The sequence below is a fragment of the Hetaerina americana genome, unplaced genomic scaffold (assembly GCF_022747635.1).
Source record: "Hetaerina americana unplaced genomic scaffold, ioHetAmer1.1.p SCAF_51, whole genome shotgun sequence".
In the NCBI taxonomy this organism is placed as follows: Eukaryota; Metazoa; Arthropoda; class Insecta; order Odonata; family Calopterygidae; genus Hetaerina; species Hetaerina americana.
The window spans coordinates 2,340,447-2,356,368 of NW_027287107.1; the positions used below are offsets into that span (position 1 = coordinate 2,340,447).

Sequence of the window (15,922 nt, forward strand, 5' to 3'; positions counted from 1 at the left end):
ATAAGTGCCAACAAAATCCACCAAAAAATCATACATAACCTGCAAAAATTCAAAATTTGTGATACTTTTTTATCAGACCTCGTAACTCAGTCTCTTGAACAATCCCCTGCTCATGTCCTTGCACTATCATTTCATTGGTAAAATGGTTAGTGTTCAGGTGGAGCTACAAGTCAATTTCAAGTTTCTTATGAAACTGTGGAAATCTACTACCGAAACTCATGCTATGTTACAGGAAGTGTACAGAAGTGAATGTTTATCATGCAGAGAAGTTTTTGAGTGATTGGAAAGGTTCAGGGAGGGATGTGAAACAACCGAAGAAGGTCCACACCCTGGAAGACGCTGAACATCAGAAACAGATGACAATATCCAGAAAATTGGCTAATTGATTGGTGATAATATCATCTGTGTGTCCGACCTCTGGCTGAGAAATCCGGATTCAACACAGAAAGTGGCCATTAGGTTTTGAATGAATCATTTAACAAGCACAAGGTTTGCACAAAAATTGAGCCAAAAATTCTCACTACAGAGCCAAAGGAAAGGAGAATGAAAATTTTTGCTGGCCTTTTAAGCAACATTGATAATGATCCAGAATCGTTAGACACGGTGATTACTTGTGATGAATCATGCTTTATTACCTATGGTTCTGAAACAAAGTACCAATCAATGCATTGGAAGAACCGAAACTCACCACAGCAAAAATAAGCAAGTCAAAATTCAAAGACGTGATGATTGTTTTTTTTGACAAGCATGGAATTCTGTACGTTCACTGGATCCCTAAAGACTGTCAATCATCATTTTTACGTCAAGGTTCTGGCTGCCCTTCATGAACAAGTGAGGAAAATAAGATCTGAATTGTGGAAGAGCAATTCATGGATACTCGACCGAGACAATGCGCCAGCCCATTCCATCATGTCTGTGAAGGTTTTCTTTGCAAAATAGAGCATCGCTGTGTTGAGCTATACTTCTTACTTGCCTCGCTTTTTTTTATATCCTAAGGGCAAATCAAAGCTTAATCGGACAAGATTTGACAGTGTGAAAGCAAATGTGGCATAGGCTCTCAACAAGCTGAGAGAAGTGGATTTCCAAAACTGCGTTGAACAATGGAAAATTCCTATGAAGAATTTTAGGCATTTAGGAGAGTATATTGAAGGTGATTAACTTTCTAATGTAATTGGTGATCAATAAAATGTTTAAGAACACCAGTCCAGTTATTTTACCGCCATACTTAATATGGAGTCATTAGAAGTAATTGACGATCAGCTAGTCACAATATAAGAAGGCCCCAAACAGTCTGTTTTAGAAAGGGTTTACTCAAGCTGTATTTATTTCAACATTAATTTCATATACTAAGTTAATGGAAATGATTGTATATTTGTGCATGATTCCTGTTAGTTTTTATGATTTTCTATTGATATTTGTACCTTTACAATGAACTTTTAAAATTGATTTTGTGTCAAAGTAAATGAATGTATTATCTGTGTTAGCCATTTGTTTAGGAAGAGTTTCTCAAAACCTTCTGCCTCTGGAAAGAGTTAGCTTATCAGAGAAGTCTTAAGTTAGATTATTGAAAAGTAAAACTCTGTTTCTGTCGAAAACCATTATAATGCCTAATGTGTACATGCCATCAATAGCAGACTGCTTAGTGATCTAGCTAATTTTGGTATTTTATGATTTCCCAATTTTTTTCCATAATTTAATGTCCACTCTTTTAATAAACACAAAATTTTTAATTTTATTTTTTAATTAACACCTTTCACATTCAAAAAAAGCTAAAAATCAAGGTTACCACGCTCCCTTACTTTACTACAGTCAGCATAGGTAACCTCTTCATATATCTTCATGCAAAATTCGATGATTTTATAATGAACATTCAATCAATGATTTCTCAATAATTTAAACTACTAAAATTAAAACTCATTATGTTAAAGCATCATTCTGGAGGGAACTTAATAAAGATTGGTCATGGTTGACTGGGAATCCTTTCACTAGAATCCCAGGTACTTAGGCCTCTTGGTCCATTGTACCAACCCACATTTTAGTAGTCTGCCTGCCACATTAAGATGGGACAAGTGCAACATGGTAAAAGTGTGACCCATCCAACCTTCATCTGGGTCCCTGCTCCAAGATTGCTCAAAATTGGGTGCAAGCAGCATATGTAACTCAGTTTATTCACACTAATATGAAGAAATGCTTAAGAAAACCATAATGCAGTATGCACATAAAATCTATGAGTAAATCATGTACAGCATGGAAAACTACTCTAGTAGATTAAAGGCCACTAGGTGCTGTAGCACGAGGGGTGAGAATGAGAGAAGGGAATATCATCTTAATAAACTAATGAATAATCTCTGCTCTACTACAAATTAGTTTTTAATTTTTATTCAATAAACCTGGACAACACATGTCAAGTTGAAATCATATTGCATTTCAATTGCTACAAGCAACAAGATGGATATATAAACTTTTAAGACCTCTGTTCCTTATTTTGTCCAAAAATCAAGGAATTGGATTCACCTATCCCTAATTTTGGTTTATTGAATTCACATATGTAACCATTCTTACCAGGCTCATTCTTTTTAATTCTCTTCTAGGTATATAAGCATTATGCCCATGGCACTGTTAGATATGGGCCACTTCATCAAATCAGTCTGGTTGGAACGGTCCACGAGGAAGTAGGAGGATATTTTCCCGACATACTGTCGAAATTGGAGGATAACATATTTCTGAAAATGGTATGTTACCTTGTACCTTATAAATTTAATGCTGTACTAGTGGATTTGACAATGGTTTAGTCCAGAAAAAATTAAATTGGATCATAACACCTTTAATGGTGATTTATGAAGGTGTGATGTGGAGAAATTGTTTACCGTATCAGGTTAACTGTGTAAATTGCCTAAGCTGGCTGGATGGAGCTAGTTCTATACTTGTACTTCTATAATTGTAGATCAATTTTAATTTCAGATTTATTGTTAAGTTTTTCTATAAGAATATACCAATGATAATGTATCACATTGCTGGCCTCACAGGTGGGATAATATTCTTGCCTCAGGTCATGGGTTTGATTCCAGCCTAGATGGGTTTTCGTCTACTTGAGTGTTTTTAATTTTCTTTATGTTATGTTTAAGGGTTAGGAGGGAGAGGCGACTCAATGATATAGTATCAGTCTCACTCTGAATTAAGACAATAAATGAGTAAATGTTTGAATTATGAAAAATTATCTCATGTTCCTCCTGAAAGTAGTTTTCTTTCAGAAAATACTCTGTTAGCTGTCATAGAGGTATGAAGGGAGAGCTAAATAATCAGTTACAAAAATGTAGAGGAAAAACCTATCTGTATATACATGAGTTTAATTTATTTTTAGTTAAATCATTTTCATTGTTGTTCTACTTACTGATGCAGTATGAGGCTTGAAATAAAATAATTTTTTTTATAAAATTAAAACTACTGTAATATTCTGTAATTGAGTCAAAGCCTGAAGGGGTTTCCATCATAGGTGGTTGTGATTTTATGTTGATTTTTTATACTTACATGTCATTAATTCGTGAAATAAACAGCTGTTCTTGGTATTTATATTTCTAGGTTTTCCATTGTTCCCTGAGATTTGTCCCAGTGCTTTGCATATTCAATATGTGACTTGATTTGTTCTATTTTTACAACTCACCTCTTTATGCTCTATATTTATTTAACTTCTATCAACCTTTTTGTTAAACCAGAAGTACTAGGATTCCCTCGTACATATGAGTGCTACTTGCCAGTCATATTTGCCTGCTTAATCTTTTATCTTTATTTATTTTGTCTAATTAAAATTTTTAAGCATCTTTTGAAATGACAATGCAGCAATTTCAGTGTGTAAAAATCATTCACCTTGACTGGGTCAAGGTGAATGATATTTACTTCAAAATTGTTGCATTTTAATGTGCGTATTGCAGATCACTCGGTCAAAAGTTCCAGTTGCAGCATCTCCCACAGTAAAATAAAATGTTTCTTGGAATTGTTTGAAATATTGTGTTATTTTTACTATCCGCAATTACTTTACATGGTAGTTCTATTTCATTGTTGTTTGACTGACTGTAAAATAAGACAAGTGCAATATTTATTTAGAATTATTATGGAATATCCCCCATATAGCACTCTGCAACTATTGCTTCAGCAGTCGTGTAGACTGCATGAGGTTTCTAGAGCCACAAGAAGTACCATTTATGTTAAATGTTATCCTCCTCAGATATCATAGTAAATGTAAATGGTTTTCGGATCACATTGCACCTTATATAATTGTGTTTATTGTTATATATACACTTTCATAATAGTTTGCGTTGTTGCATAATGACTGGCATGTATTTAATGTGCCTCTTCCTTTAAGTTTTTACTTTTAATTTCAATAGACAATGCCTTGGGGTCCATTATCAGCTGTTAAAATGGAAACAGCACAGGAATCCAATGATGGACCAATTCTTTGGATAAGGCCTGGGGAGCAACTGATTCCTACTGCTGAAATGTCAAAATCTCCTCATAAAAGGCGAAGGTATGTTCCTCATTACACTGCGTGCCAATGGAATACTGTATGAATATATACTGTAGAATTCATATCAAGTGGGCGCTTAAAAGAAATCTGAAATTTTGTTGTCAGGATGCACAACCAATTCTTTGGTAGAAATTGGTCTGGCTACTCCTTAAAAGTTAATCATAATAATAAATGAAAGTTTGAATTTACTACGGCCTAGTTGTTACAACCCAATAACTTAGGTCAACCAGTTACAGCCGCCCTGTCATTTATTTAAATATAATTCGCATTTAATTGCTGTTTAATTTAAAGTTCTATCAATCGATATTGTGTAAGAATTACAAAAATAGCAATTAGTGGGTACAGGGTATTTTTTATCATTACATGACTACTGTTACTCCAATAAAACTGATAATCCAGCATGTTCTGGAAGCAAGTGTGTTGGAAAATTTATGATGTACCTGTACAGCAAATTTAGGATCACTGTGGTCTTTATTTGATATGCTCTTTGTGTATATCTTTGTGATTATTGGTACCTTTTATTAATCAATCAATTTTGTTTTCATGATTTCAGAACTGGTATAAATGAGTTACGCAACTTGCAGTATCTGCCTAGGTTGTCAGAAGCTAGAGAGATTATGTTTGAAGACAGGACCAAGGCTCATGCTGATCATGTGGGACATGGTCTGGATAGAATGACCACAGCTGCTGTTGGTATGTAGCATCTTATTACAGTAATTTATCAGAATGGTGGTGCCTCTTATAATCTTTGCAAAGGATAGCTCACCATTTACACCCACACACATATGCATTGTTATTACTATTTTCAGAGGAATGAGTCAGATATTTTTTTCTTTCTGAAATAGGTGTATAGGAGGGAGGTCTAACAAAAATAATGATATGGAGTTCAAGAAGTTCTCTTGGGTCTCCCACCGGGTCAGGCTGCAGTAAACCAATGTTTCGAAGGCTGACTCTGCCATCATCTTCAGGGTGAATTCTGAACTCTCACTTCACCCTGAAGACGATGGCAGAGTCAGCCTTCGAAACGTCGGTGTACTGCAACCTGACCCGGTGGGAAACGCGAGAGACCTTCTTGAATACCATACGCCGGGGAAAACCTGAGATGCTTCAATGATATGGAGGTTTATTAGGGCTTCCTTGTTTTTTAGTTAATGCATTGCCTTTTACCTTAATGTGTATTCTTACTTGATGGCAAGATTTTATTTAATCTGTTAACTTTGTCAAAGTGGAAGAGCATGTTAGTGCAGATATGATGTAATGCCCTGTTAGAAAATGTCAGATACAAAAAGTGAGCAACCTGTTAACATGAAGTTTCTTGTGAAATTCAAAAAGTCAACAACATAGGCTTATTAAATGTTTTCTCTAGCCTGTGTTTAGAAGGCAAGAAATCCATGAAAGATGACAACCACCCCAGCCCATTATGCACAGAATTAAATGATGAAAATATTGCAAAAATTTGAGTTATATTAAAAAAGACTAAAGATGGGGTTTTCGTGGTGTTGCTGAAATACTGACTATGGAAAGAAAAAGGGTTTGACACAAAGATTTGAAAATGAAAAAGCTTTACGCAAAACATACAGATTAGATATCTTGGAGAATATTCTAAATTATGTGTAAATGGAACATATAAGCTTTCAAAGAACATTATTTCAACAGCAGGTTGTTACCATTCTCTGAAGTCTCTGTGCCCAAAGTGTTTTCTCCTTATCCTTTATAACTGAAACGTCTTCCGAGCAAAATATAATCCCCCGGCATATATGTCATTCTCACTGATAAGGGAAGGCTAGCATCCACTGATCATACAATAAAAAACTAGAAAACTGAAATTGTCATCAGAAAAAGATAAAATATCTCATTATAATACTTGCCAAGCAGCAGCTTCATCCATCTGGCTTTGAATGTGGAGGATGATTGGACGATTTTATTTATTTTTTAATAACTTAATGGGGCAATATTGAGACTTCATAGTACCTTCTAGTAGAAGTTATAGGGAAGGCGACCAACAGCTGAGGTTATTTGCACCATTAGGGATGGATAGGAAAGGAAGGATAGAGAGAAACAGAGCATTGGCATTAGCCTACTCTTGTCGAAAGGTGCTAAGTGGTCTGCAGTTTAACATCCCATCCAATGGACTTTGTACTCACTCAAGTGCTCTCCATAAAGCACCTCAAGTAGGGATCAGGAAAAGATCTCTCACCTTTGTGATTCAAACCCTGGCCTACTCGGTGTTAGCCACCGCACCATCCCCTATTATTATAGTACCTTCTTCCACAAGATGATTCTAGTCTGAGAATTTGGAGTGCAAGTAAGGTTGGACTTAAACCATTGTCGTTTTTTGTTACTGAACCTGTTTTCGTTCATCAATTTTCCATAAGATACTATTGCTAACAGTCGACCAAATATGAAGTGGTGGTACATGTTCCAAGACCAATATTTGGCTGTTTCCACTAAATCTGCAGGACTTACGGGGTTGTTTCTTTACTTTGGACCTATCATGTATGCCCCATTACACAACTGAAACTGTGAAACAGTCCAAGCAATGGGTCACCAATGGGTTTGTGCCAACGAAGGTGAGCACCATTCCTACAGTTGGAAAGGCAACTGTTTTTTGGTATCACTAAAATAATCTTCATTGAATATTTGGAAATTGGTTATACTTTTATATATGCATGCTGAGCGTCATCATTAGATGGTTTGAAACAAAGCTATAGTTATATTCAGATTTTTCAAATGGCCCTCCTAAATGTTGAATGGTTTGCTTGAAAATTAAAAATAATTATGTTTTGCCCAGTACAATAATAGACTCATATAAACTTCCTACATACATAATTATTCACTATTACTTTGAAAACTACAAAGATGTGATTTTATTATGTTACTTTTGCACTCAATTTTTGTCGCTAATTTTACATCATATTCTTCGTGTTTTTGGTGTATTGATGTCAGCTGCTATAGTTTGTTTGAAAGTTGTGGTGTTTTCCTATATTCCAAAACTTTCAAATTCTGCAAAAACTTTGATAATAGGTAATTGAGCAAAAATATTTACAGTAATTCAGAGTGAAAGCAGGTTCCACTTTAAAAAAAAATACATTGTTTACCCAGGATTTGGATGATTCTGTAGTAAAGAGTATCTCAATATTTTTTCTTAATTTTTACATTGATAAACCTTTTGATAATGACAGGATGGTTTTGTAAAAGTTATGCTCCTCTTGTAAAAATGAAAAATACAGGCATAGAGTTATTGTCATCTTTTTATGGTATATTTTAGGTATTCTGAAGTCAGTGAATGGTGGGCAGTCACCCGAGTGTAGCAGGATAACCAAAGATGTTGTTGCATTTTATGCAGGAGATTTTCAAGAGTTGGTTGAAAAACTTCAACTTGACTTGCATGAGCCACCAATCTCCCAAGTAAGCATTTGGTCCACTAATTACTGCTTCTTATACCACAAATTCTCAGTATTTGAAATCAACTATATGATATTATTTCAGTGTGTGCAATGGATTGAGGATGCCAAGCTGAATCAGCTTCGACGAGAAGGGATTCGATATGCTAGGATTCAACTTCTGGACAATGACATATATTTCTTGCCTCGGAACATTATTCATCAATTCCGCACGATCACTGCTGTTACCAGTATTGGTGAGTTTTCCAGCACTTATTTTGTCTTTTACAGTTGAAGCTTTGAAAGTCATTCATCAGAATCACAAATTCATTACTGAGGAATTTCCAAAAAGGTATTACAATAAAAATCACATTTCGATAATTATAAAGAAATTGAGCTCCGTTGCCCACAAATTATTTTTTGTTCCTACCAAACTGGCCTTCAGGTTGATTGCTATGTTTATGGTTTTTTTTTATTGTGAATGCTTCAAGTTGCTTGGGACAGGCATAAACAATTGTCATTAGAGGTAATCTACCGGTTAAGGTAAATTTTGAATGGGCACAAACTGCCAAATAATTTTCTTGTCACTCCCAACAAATTACAACCCAACATCGTACTCTACAACAATCCTCTCTTTATCTCCATGTACTTCCTTCCATCCTTCATTCCATCTAACATCGATTTGCTATTCCTGCCCCTTCCTTGTTTGTCTGACATTCTCCCCTATATCACAGTCTTCAACATTCCACTCCCAATCAAAATGCTTTCCATCCATTTTTCTTTTCTCCTTATGATTTCTCCCATAAACCCCCTCTTCTCGCCCACCATACGTAGCACGTCCTCATTTGTTTTCCTCTCTGTCCTCTTTACCTTCTCAGCACCAACATTTCAAAAGCCTCCAAACTGCACCTATCGTCCTGCTTCAATGACAATTTTTCTACGCCATATATAAATACGCTCCATATCAAAGTTTTAACAAGCCTTTTCTTAACATCCTTACTCAATGTCACTGTCATCAAACCTTTCCTCCTTGTGAAAGTTTCTTTGCTTAATGCAATTCTTCTCCTTATGCCCCAACTACTTTGACCATTTTGGTCCAAAACACTTTCAAGATATGTAATCTTTGACACCTGCTATAGTTTTTGCCATCTAATTTTTAACTTTTAACCTAGCCTTTCTACCTCTGGTAAACCACATAGACTTCTTTATTTATATTTATTCTCATCCCATATTTACCGCTCTGAATTTTCAATGCACTCAGCAGTACTTGCAGCATCTTGGCTGACTGACATAATGAAGCTTGATCATCAGCAAACCTAACTAACTTTATGAATTCCCTGCCAACTCTCTTTCCTATCCCCAGTTTTTCCCATGCCTCTTAAATGATTTCCTCCATATATGCATTGAACAGTAAATGTGTAAACAGACGACCCTTCCTTACACCTCTTCCTAACACTGCCCGTCTAGACTCTCTGTACCCCACTCACATCTGAGCGGTCTGAGACATGTACAGGTTGTGGATTAGCCTCCTATCCCTCCAATCTATTCTTATTTTCTTAAAAAAATTTAACTATTTTTAGGCCGGTGCAGACACCCCAAGACTTCTTTTGACCTGGAAATGGTTGTGATTAAAGTACAGAAACTTTATCTATTTTGGACTATTATAAGAAAATATTCTTATTAGATTTGTTGAACATAATCACACAGCACCAAATTTGAAGGCTGAGAAAGTCCACGCAGATACAATACAACACATCCAGATGCTAAACGATGTTGGAACCCTGTTACCATTCAAGAAATGTATGGGTTCATTGGTATTTTAATTTGCACTAGTGTAAATCCTTGAACCCTGATCATGTAAATGACATGTGGAGTACAAATTCGTATCCACTTTATCAAGCAACAATGAGACTCAACAAGTTCCAGAGCATTATGCATTTTATAAGGATTGGCAACGCCAATACACAGGACCAATGTATAATAGATGACAAAGCTGCTCTGATATGTGATCTCTGGATGATAATGAATACTAATTTAGCATCGTTGTAGAGACCATCAGAGAATTTAACGATTGATGAGTAGCTTTATCCTTATTGAGGTCATGCAAGATTTACACCATAGATAATATCCAAACAAGCCAAATATGGTATAAAAATTTGGTGGATTTGTGATGCCAGAAATGCATACCCTTTACAAGGCATTACTTACATGGCAAAAAAGATAGCATTCAAGAAAAAATTCATGGAGAAAGGGAGAATAGAGAACTTGCAATTCAATACCTTGGAACTGCATGGATAATTTTTTTACCATTCTCTATACTATTTTTTTTACTTTTTTACATAGCTCTCTTTCTAAATTCTTGTTTTTATGGAAGCTAACATTTGTTGTTACTCAGCGGAAAATAAGCTGTGTATTCCGAAAGTAATGACACCAAACCAGTCAATAGAGGCATATTGTACGGTATTTGGAGTTCACAAAAAAGTAACACTCAGTTGTGCCAAAAAACAAAGCAGTAATTATTTTACTAACAATGCATGCAGATATGACTGTTCATGATGATGCAAAAAAAGAAGCCACATAAAATGAATAACATGTTATAATAAATATAAAGTTGGCATTGATACTATGAACCAGATGATTATCAGGTGCATACCAAAACGTCGCCACTAGTCAATATGTTTTTTGATATATTCAATATTGGCTGCTGCCTGGATTCGTGCATCATTTATTGTGAAAATAAAAAAATATTGCCAAGAAAAACCAACCAGCAATGTAAATGTATGTGATAGCCGAGCAAAGAGCTCACAATACTAGCCATTGAGAACAGATTTCAAAATGTGCGAGTGGCAAGCCATTACAACACTAAAATTGCACTAGAAAGTGTGATCGGGGAGAGTTTGTTGCTCTAGCTGCTTTAAGTGATCAAAATCCTTGGGATGCATCTGGTAGGATCAAGTTATTGGCTGCTATTTTATTTGTGCAAACCAAACAATCAGAAACAGAAGGAAAAAAGGAAAAAGTTGCATCCAATGTGCACATCCGCTTTGCAATTACAAAGGGTAAATTTCTTAAATTTAGGCAGTGTTTTCATGAATAAATGTTTTTAATAACAATTTATTGTGCACGCCATTTTTGAGTGTTGCCCCCCCTTATTTCATTCAAAAACCGCAATTATGACAAAAATTCCTTGTGTTGGGTACCTGGTTGTGGCTGGAACATTACAATATTTGAAACCCTATAATTTCAAGAAAAATAATATTGAAATTTTGTCCTGAGCATTTTCTGCCCCAAAAAGAGGTAAATGACAATTCTGAATTTCAGGGTTGAATTTTAATTTTTCAATCAGTTTTCAGGTTGCTGGTTATGATCACAAGGGTTAAATAGATGTGTTTAATCACTGCACAATTGTTTCTTTCATTTTTCTCACAAATTGTTTGCTGCTTCAATGGTATGAAAATGAAAATGTGTGATAGAAATAGCTGAAGCTTGAACAGCAGTCTAGTGAGAGATAAGGCTTCCTTTTTCAATGCTACGAGCACTATCTCTTAGATTTTCTAAGGAGTCAACCCACCTAAGTTGAATAAATCCATGGGAAAAAATTTATGGTAGATCAAAGTATAAATTACTAAAATTCTTTGAAATGTCAGCCTTGTTCTTTGACACACAGATGCTGACATATTTACCATTTCTGGTATGCTTCCTAGAAGGCATCGACGGGAACCTTATTCAAGCACTTTGTCACATCCACTTTGATGTTATCCAGTCTTCCAAAATGGTTTCCTTTCGTGTTCCTTTTTATTCTTGAGAACAAAAAGAAGTTGGGTGGTGATGCATTGGGGCTATAGTGTAGCTGAGGCAGCATTGGTGTCTTGTGCTTGGCCAGGTGTTTTTTCATGAGGAAGGCAGTGTGGCCAGTGCATTGTCGCAGTGCAGCCGTCAGTTGGAAAAGATCTCTATCCTGACACATAGCACCTTTTTCCGCAGCATTTTGAAGACTTCCACGTAAAACTTACTGTTCACTGTCTGTCCCTGGGGCACAAACTTTTTGTGGATAATGCCTTTTTAGTCAAAAAAATCTTATTGAAGACGGACCCTTTAAAAAGCCAAACTATTTAAAAACCCACCTTGGGGGTATGACTTGGAAATGAATGAAGGCACCACTGAAGGGGTGAAGTTATTTAACATCATTTCCTACTCTGTATGAAAATTATCCCAGATTGCAATGGAAAAAAAAATTTTACATTGAGTACTTAGGTAAAAAAATGAGTCTCAGATAATGCTCATTTTTGGCTTTCATTGTTAGTGTGGTTCTTATTTTTACCCTTACTGGTGAGTGTGAGAGTTCTATAGTAAAAGAGCCTTATTTTTCCTTTTACTGAAATTCACACTTTTTTCCAAGATCCCAAGGAAGGTGTAAATTAAGGGTTTTACTATAATTTCATCAGTGGAGGCATAATTGTGAATTTATGAGCATTCAAATGAAGGTGTACAGAATTTAATATTGTATGTTCTCAATAAGTGGATCTCAGTTGATACATATTCAAACAGGTAATCTACTTGCCTCTGCCAACGTGAACTGTTCTCCCCCGGTATAATTTATAGCCAGTGTTGCTAATTTATAGTCTCTGTGCCATTCATTTTTTTCCAATCTCTTCTAAGATGAGCCTTCATATCCATCAAAGTGAATAACTCATATTTCCATGTATTCTATATCACTGATTTATGGTGATTCATTTATTGCCTACTTTCCAGCTTGGCATGTTCGCTTGAAGCAGTACTACACGGACTCCCAGGTTGGGATGGACTTGAGGACAGTCAAGGAGAGCTTGACTGATGCCAAGGAGAGAGATGGTGTGGGTGGTGAGAAGGTGTGTTGTGTGAGTGGGGAGAAGGAGAGGAGAAGTGAGGGGGACAAGATGCGGCGGAGCAGGGATGAGAGGAAGCGCAAGGAGGAGAGGAGGAGTGGAGCAGGAGAGGAGGAGGAGACTGGAAGTGGAGGCCACAGCCGCAAGGAGCACAAAGAGAGCAGGAGGGGCAGGGGCAAAGGGGATGAGAAGGAGCACAAGGGTAAAAGGGGTGATCGAGAAGCACCCAGTGGAGAAAGAGAGTGCAAGAGGCCCAAGTTGTGTGACTGGAAGAGCCACAAAGACTCTGCTACCGAGGCGAAGAAGAGTGATGAAGTGAGTGGGAAGCATAAGGACAAGGATGAAGGATCAAAAAGGAAAGAGGATGACACAAAACGCAGAGAGAGTAAAAAGGAGTCAAGTCAGGTATTGGACGTAAAACAACGTTCAACTGACAGTGTCAGGTATGACAGCAAGAGGGAGAGAAAAGGCACCAAAGAGAGGAGGGATGAGAAAGGAGTGAGGAAAGAAAGTAGCTCTTGTACAAAGTCCATGCATAGCCCGGTGAAAGTTGGTGGTGGTTTTAGTTTAGATTCCAAATTAGTACCTTCTGTTAAAATGGAAGGTGGACCTGTTGACAGTGCATCGAAATCAGCAGGAAAGACGGAAGTGATTCACAAATGTCATGTTTATCAGTCTAAAAAGGATTCACATACTAGTGAGGTTAGCATAAGATCAGTGTCTGTGACAAATGTCAAAAAGGAGACTTCACTTGTTTCACATGCAAAGAAAGAAAGCAAAAGTATTGAGGGCACAAACAAGCCTTTACCTGTTCTGAAAAAAGAAGCTGTTTGCAAATTAGAAACACCTAAACATCATGTAAGTCCAAAGATGCAGCAAAGTAAACCATCTGTTGACTTAGTTAGTCAAATATTGTCCAGTATGAACAATTCTTCAAAAGCACGAGAGGAAACAGATGATTTCATATGAACGCACCTGCCTTCTGGGAAATGGATAATGTATGTATTATAAACGTCTAACATATTAGCTCAACATTCTGCAGCTAAAAAAAATGCCTTGGTATTTTTGAAAAATGTTATGAATTCAGGGATAAGAGTTTCTATTTGAATGAAACCATTAAAGTTATTTTAGGTGATTTTGCATTGCTAAGCATTTCCTCTCATTGATACCTATCTGAAGTATATATATGCATATGTATAGTACAAAGAAAGAGGTATTCCCAAACTGGTCACAAAATACTGTTAAAGGTTTGGTGCTACAAAAATACTTAATTTTTGAAAGGAAAAATAGTGTCCTAATATATATCTTTGGCCAAGAACAAATCAGAATGCTGTGATGCCTCAACCATACAATTTCTTCATATTATGTTTTATTATATTTTGAGGATATTGTGGCTAAAATGTAGTATAAAAAGTGTTTTTCTTTGAAAATGATATGCAGTGACCTACTCTACCAATCAACATTATTTAGAGGAGAATGTTAAACTTAACAATATTTTCTTTAGCCTATAGTAGACTTTTTATAATAATATTAATTTAAATGCCTGATTTTTGTTAGTTGATATAAAGATTCTTTATCACCCTGTTCTGTGTTAGGCAGTAAAATTTGTTCATCTACCATTGTTGATTCTAAAATTTAAGCATTGCAAATTTTAACATCCCATCACTCCAAAGATCTCTTCTGATTCTTAATTTCTTCATTTATGACCTTTAACTATACACCATGTTGACCATCTGTGGTCTTATCTTCTTTTCTTTTAATCTTTCTGTGAAAATTTTCATTTAGATTTATGACTTGATTCAATGCCTCATGTTAGAATACCTTTTTGCCAGTGGTCCTAGTCATCTGCTCTCTTTTTACCATTAGAGATAATGAAGATGTTTGATAGTTGTGCTTGGATCACTGTCCCACTATTAATAAATGTTTCTATTTATTTTACTTTATTTTGAGATTCACAGGCCACATATTACATAGTAAGATAGTAATTTCATGAATAATTTCTATTAGTAGTTTTTATTTATAATGGTTACTGGGTTAATTATTTTCCATTCTTGATTATATCATTAACTTCATTGTATTAGTTTCTTGGCATTGAGTTTTCTATTAGAAGTATATAGCTTTGTTATTAGCTTATTTCATAGTTCATAATTGAACTGATTTTGTCATGAGCCTTGAAAGGTTCATCTGATTTATAACTAGTCATTAAACAGAGAACTATAGTTTGTTTCTGAAAAGAACTTTGAGCAATATTTGGTTTAAATTTTACATAATCGTCTGTATAGGAAGAATCTTTCACCAGAAGAAATTTCAAATTTGCTGCATCATGTTGTTTTCCTGCAAAATGTTAAATGTGTGTTTGGTTCTGTAAAATATTATTTAGTTAAGGAGAGATAGTAATGGAGTGACAATTAAGCTTATGAACACCAAATATTAAGTTAATCGTGATTCAAACTGACATTGATCATCTGTAAAGTGTTTTATCTTGTAATGCCTGGTAGTGGTAATTTGTCTATCTCAAGTGTTTAAATTTATATTAAAAGCCTTTGAAAGTATTTGAACACATTTGTCTTCAGTGCTTATCTTAGTTTTATTGTTCAAGTGGCATTTCTTTTAGATTTGACTATTGCCCATAACATTTCCTAATCATGAAATGTGTATCATAGTTTTTATATTCTTCTAATTTTGGTAAATTGGTACATCTGCATCTACAAATTTCATGTACATGAGTAATTAATTTTTCTCGCCCATTTCTAGGGTAAATTTCTTGCAATCACTTCATTAATACTCATCTTGATTTGAGAAATGCTTCAATTTGAGACATTTTTTTATTACAAGTTTGAAATTATTTTCATCATTCAGGGAAAAACAAGTCCATATTATATTAGTGGCCTTAAATGAATAACGAGTCTCTTATCAGTCATCATGTTAAAGTGATAAAATAAAAATGGATACAGATTACAGTAATACATTTACCATACGTAGATGCAGTTGCAAATGTCGTTGCAGTGGTAACGAAATTTCCATTCTCTATCTGCGCATTGAAATGAGCCTGAATGAGTCTTGGCACACATTATCTTCACAATTATGGTCCAGTGACCTGAAGTCTAAGCATGATACTAATAGTGGAATGTGGTGACATTTCTAAAAACGCC

General features: G+C 35.4%; 1 protein-coding gene across 1 annotated transcript in view; it reads left to right on the forward strand.

The window, feature by feature from the left end:
• LOC139694639 (uncharacterized) overlaps positions 1–15,365 on the forward strand; it is a 66,120-nt gene extending 50,755 nt beyond the window's left edge. Inside the window, exons 5-10 of the mRNA XM_071593126.1 lie at positions 2,592–2,732; positions 4,383–4,522; positions 5,076–5,215; positions 7,791–7,930; positions 8,012–8,162; positions 12,658–15,365. Coding sequence (XP_071449227.1) covers positions 2,592–2,732; positions 4,383–4,522; positions 5,076–5,215; positions 7,791–7,930; positions 8,012–8,162; positions 12,658–13,739 — 1,794 coding nt within the window. The 3' untranslated portion in view covers positions 13,740–15,365. The remainder of the gene's footprint in view (positions 1–2,591; positions 2,733–4,382; positions 4,523–5,075; positions 5,216–7,790; positions 7,931–8,011; positions 8,163–12,657) is intronic.
• Positions 15,366–15,922: the final 557 nt, after the last annotated feature.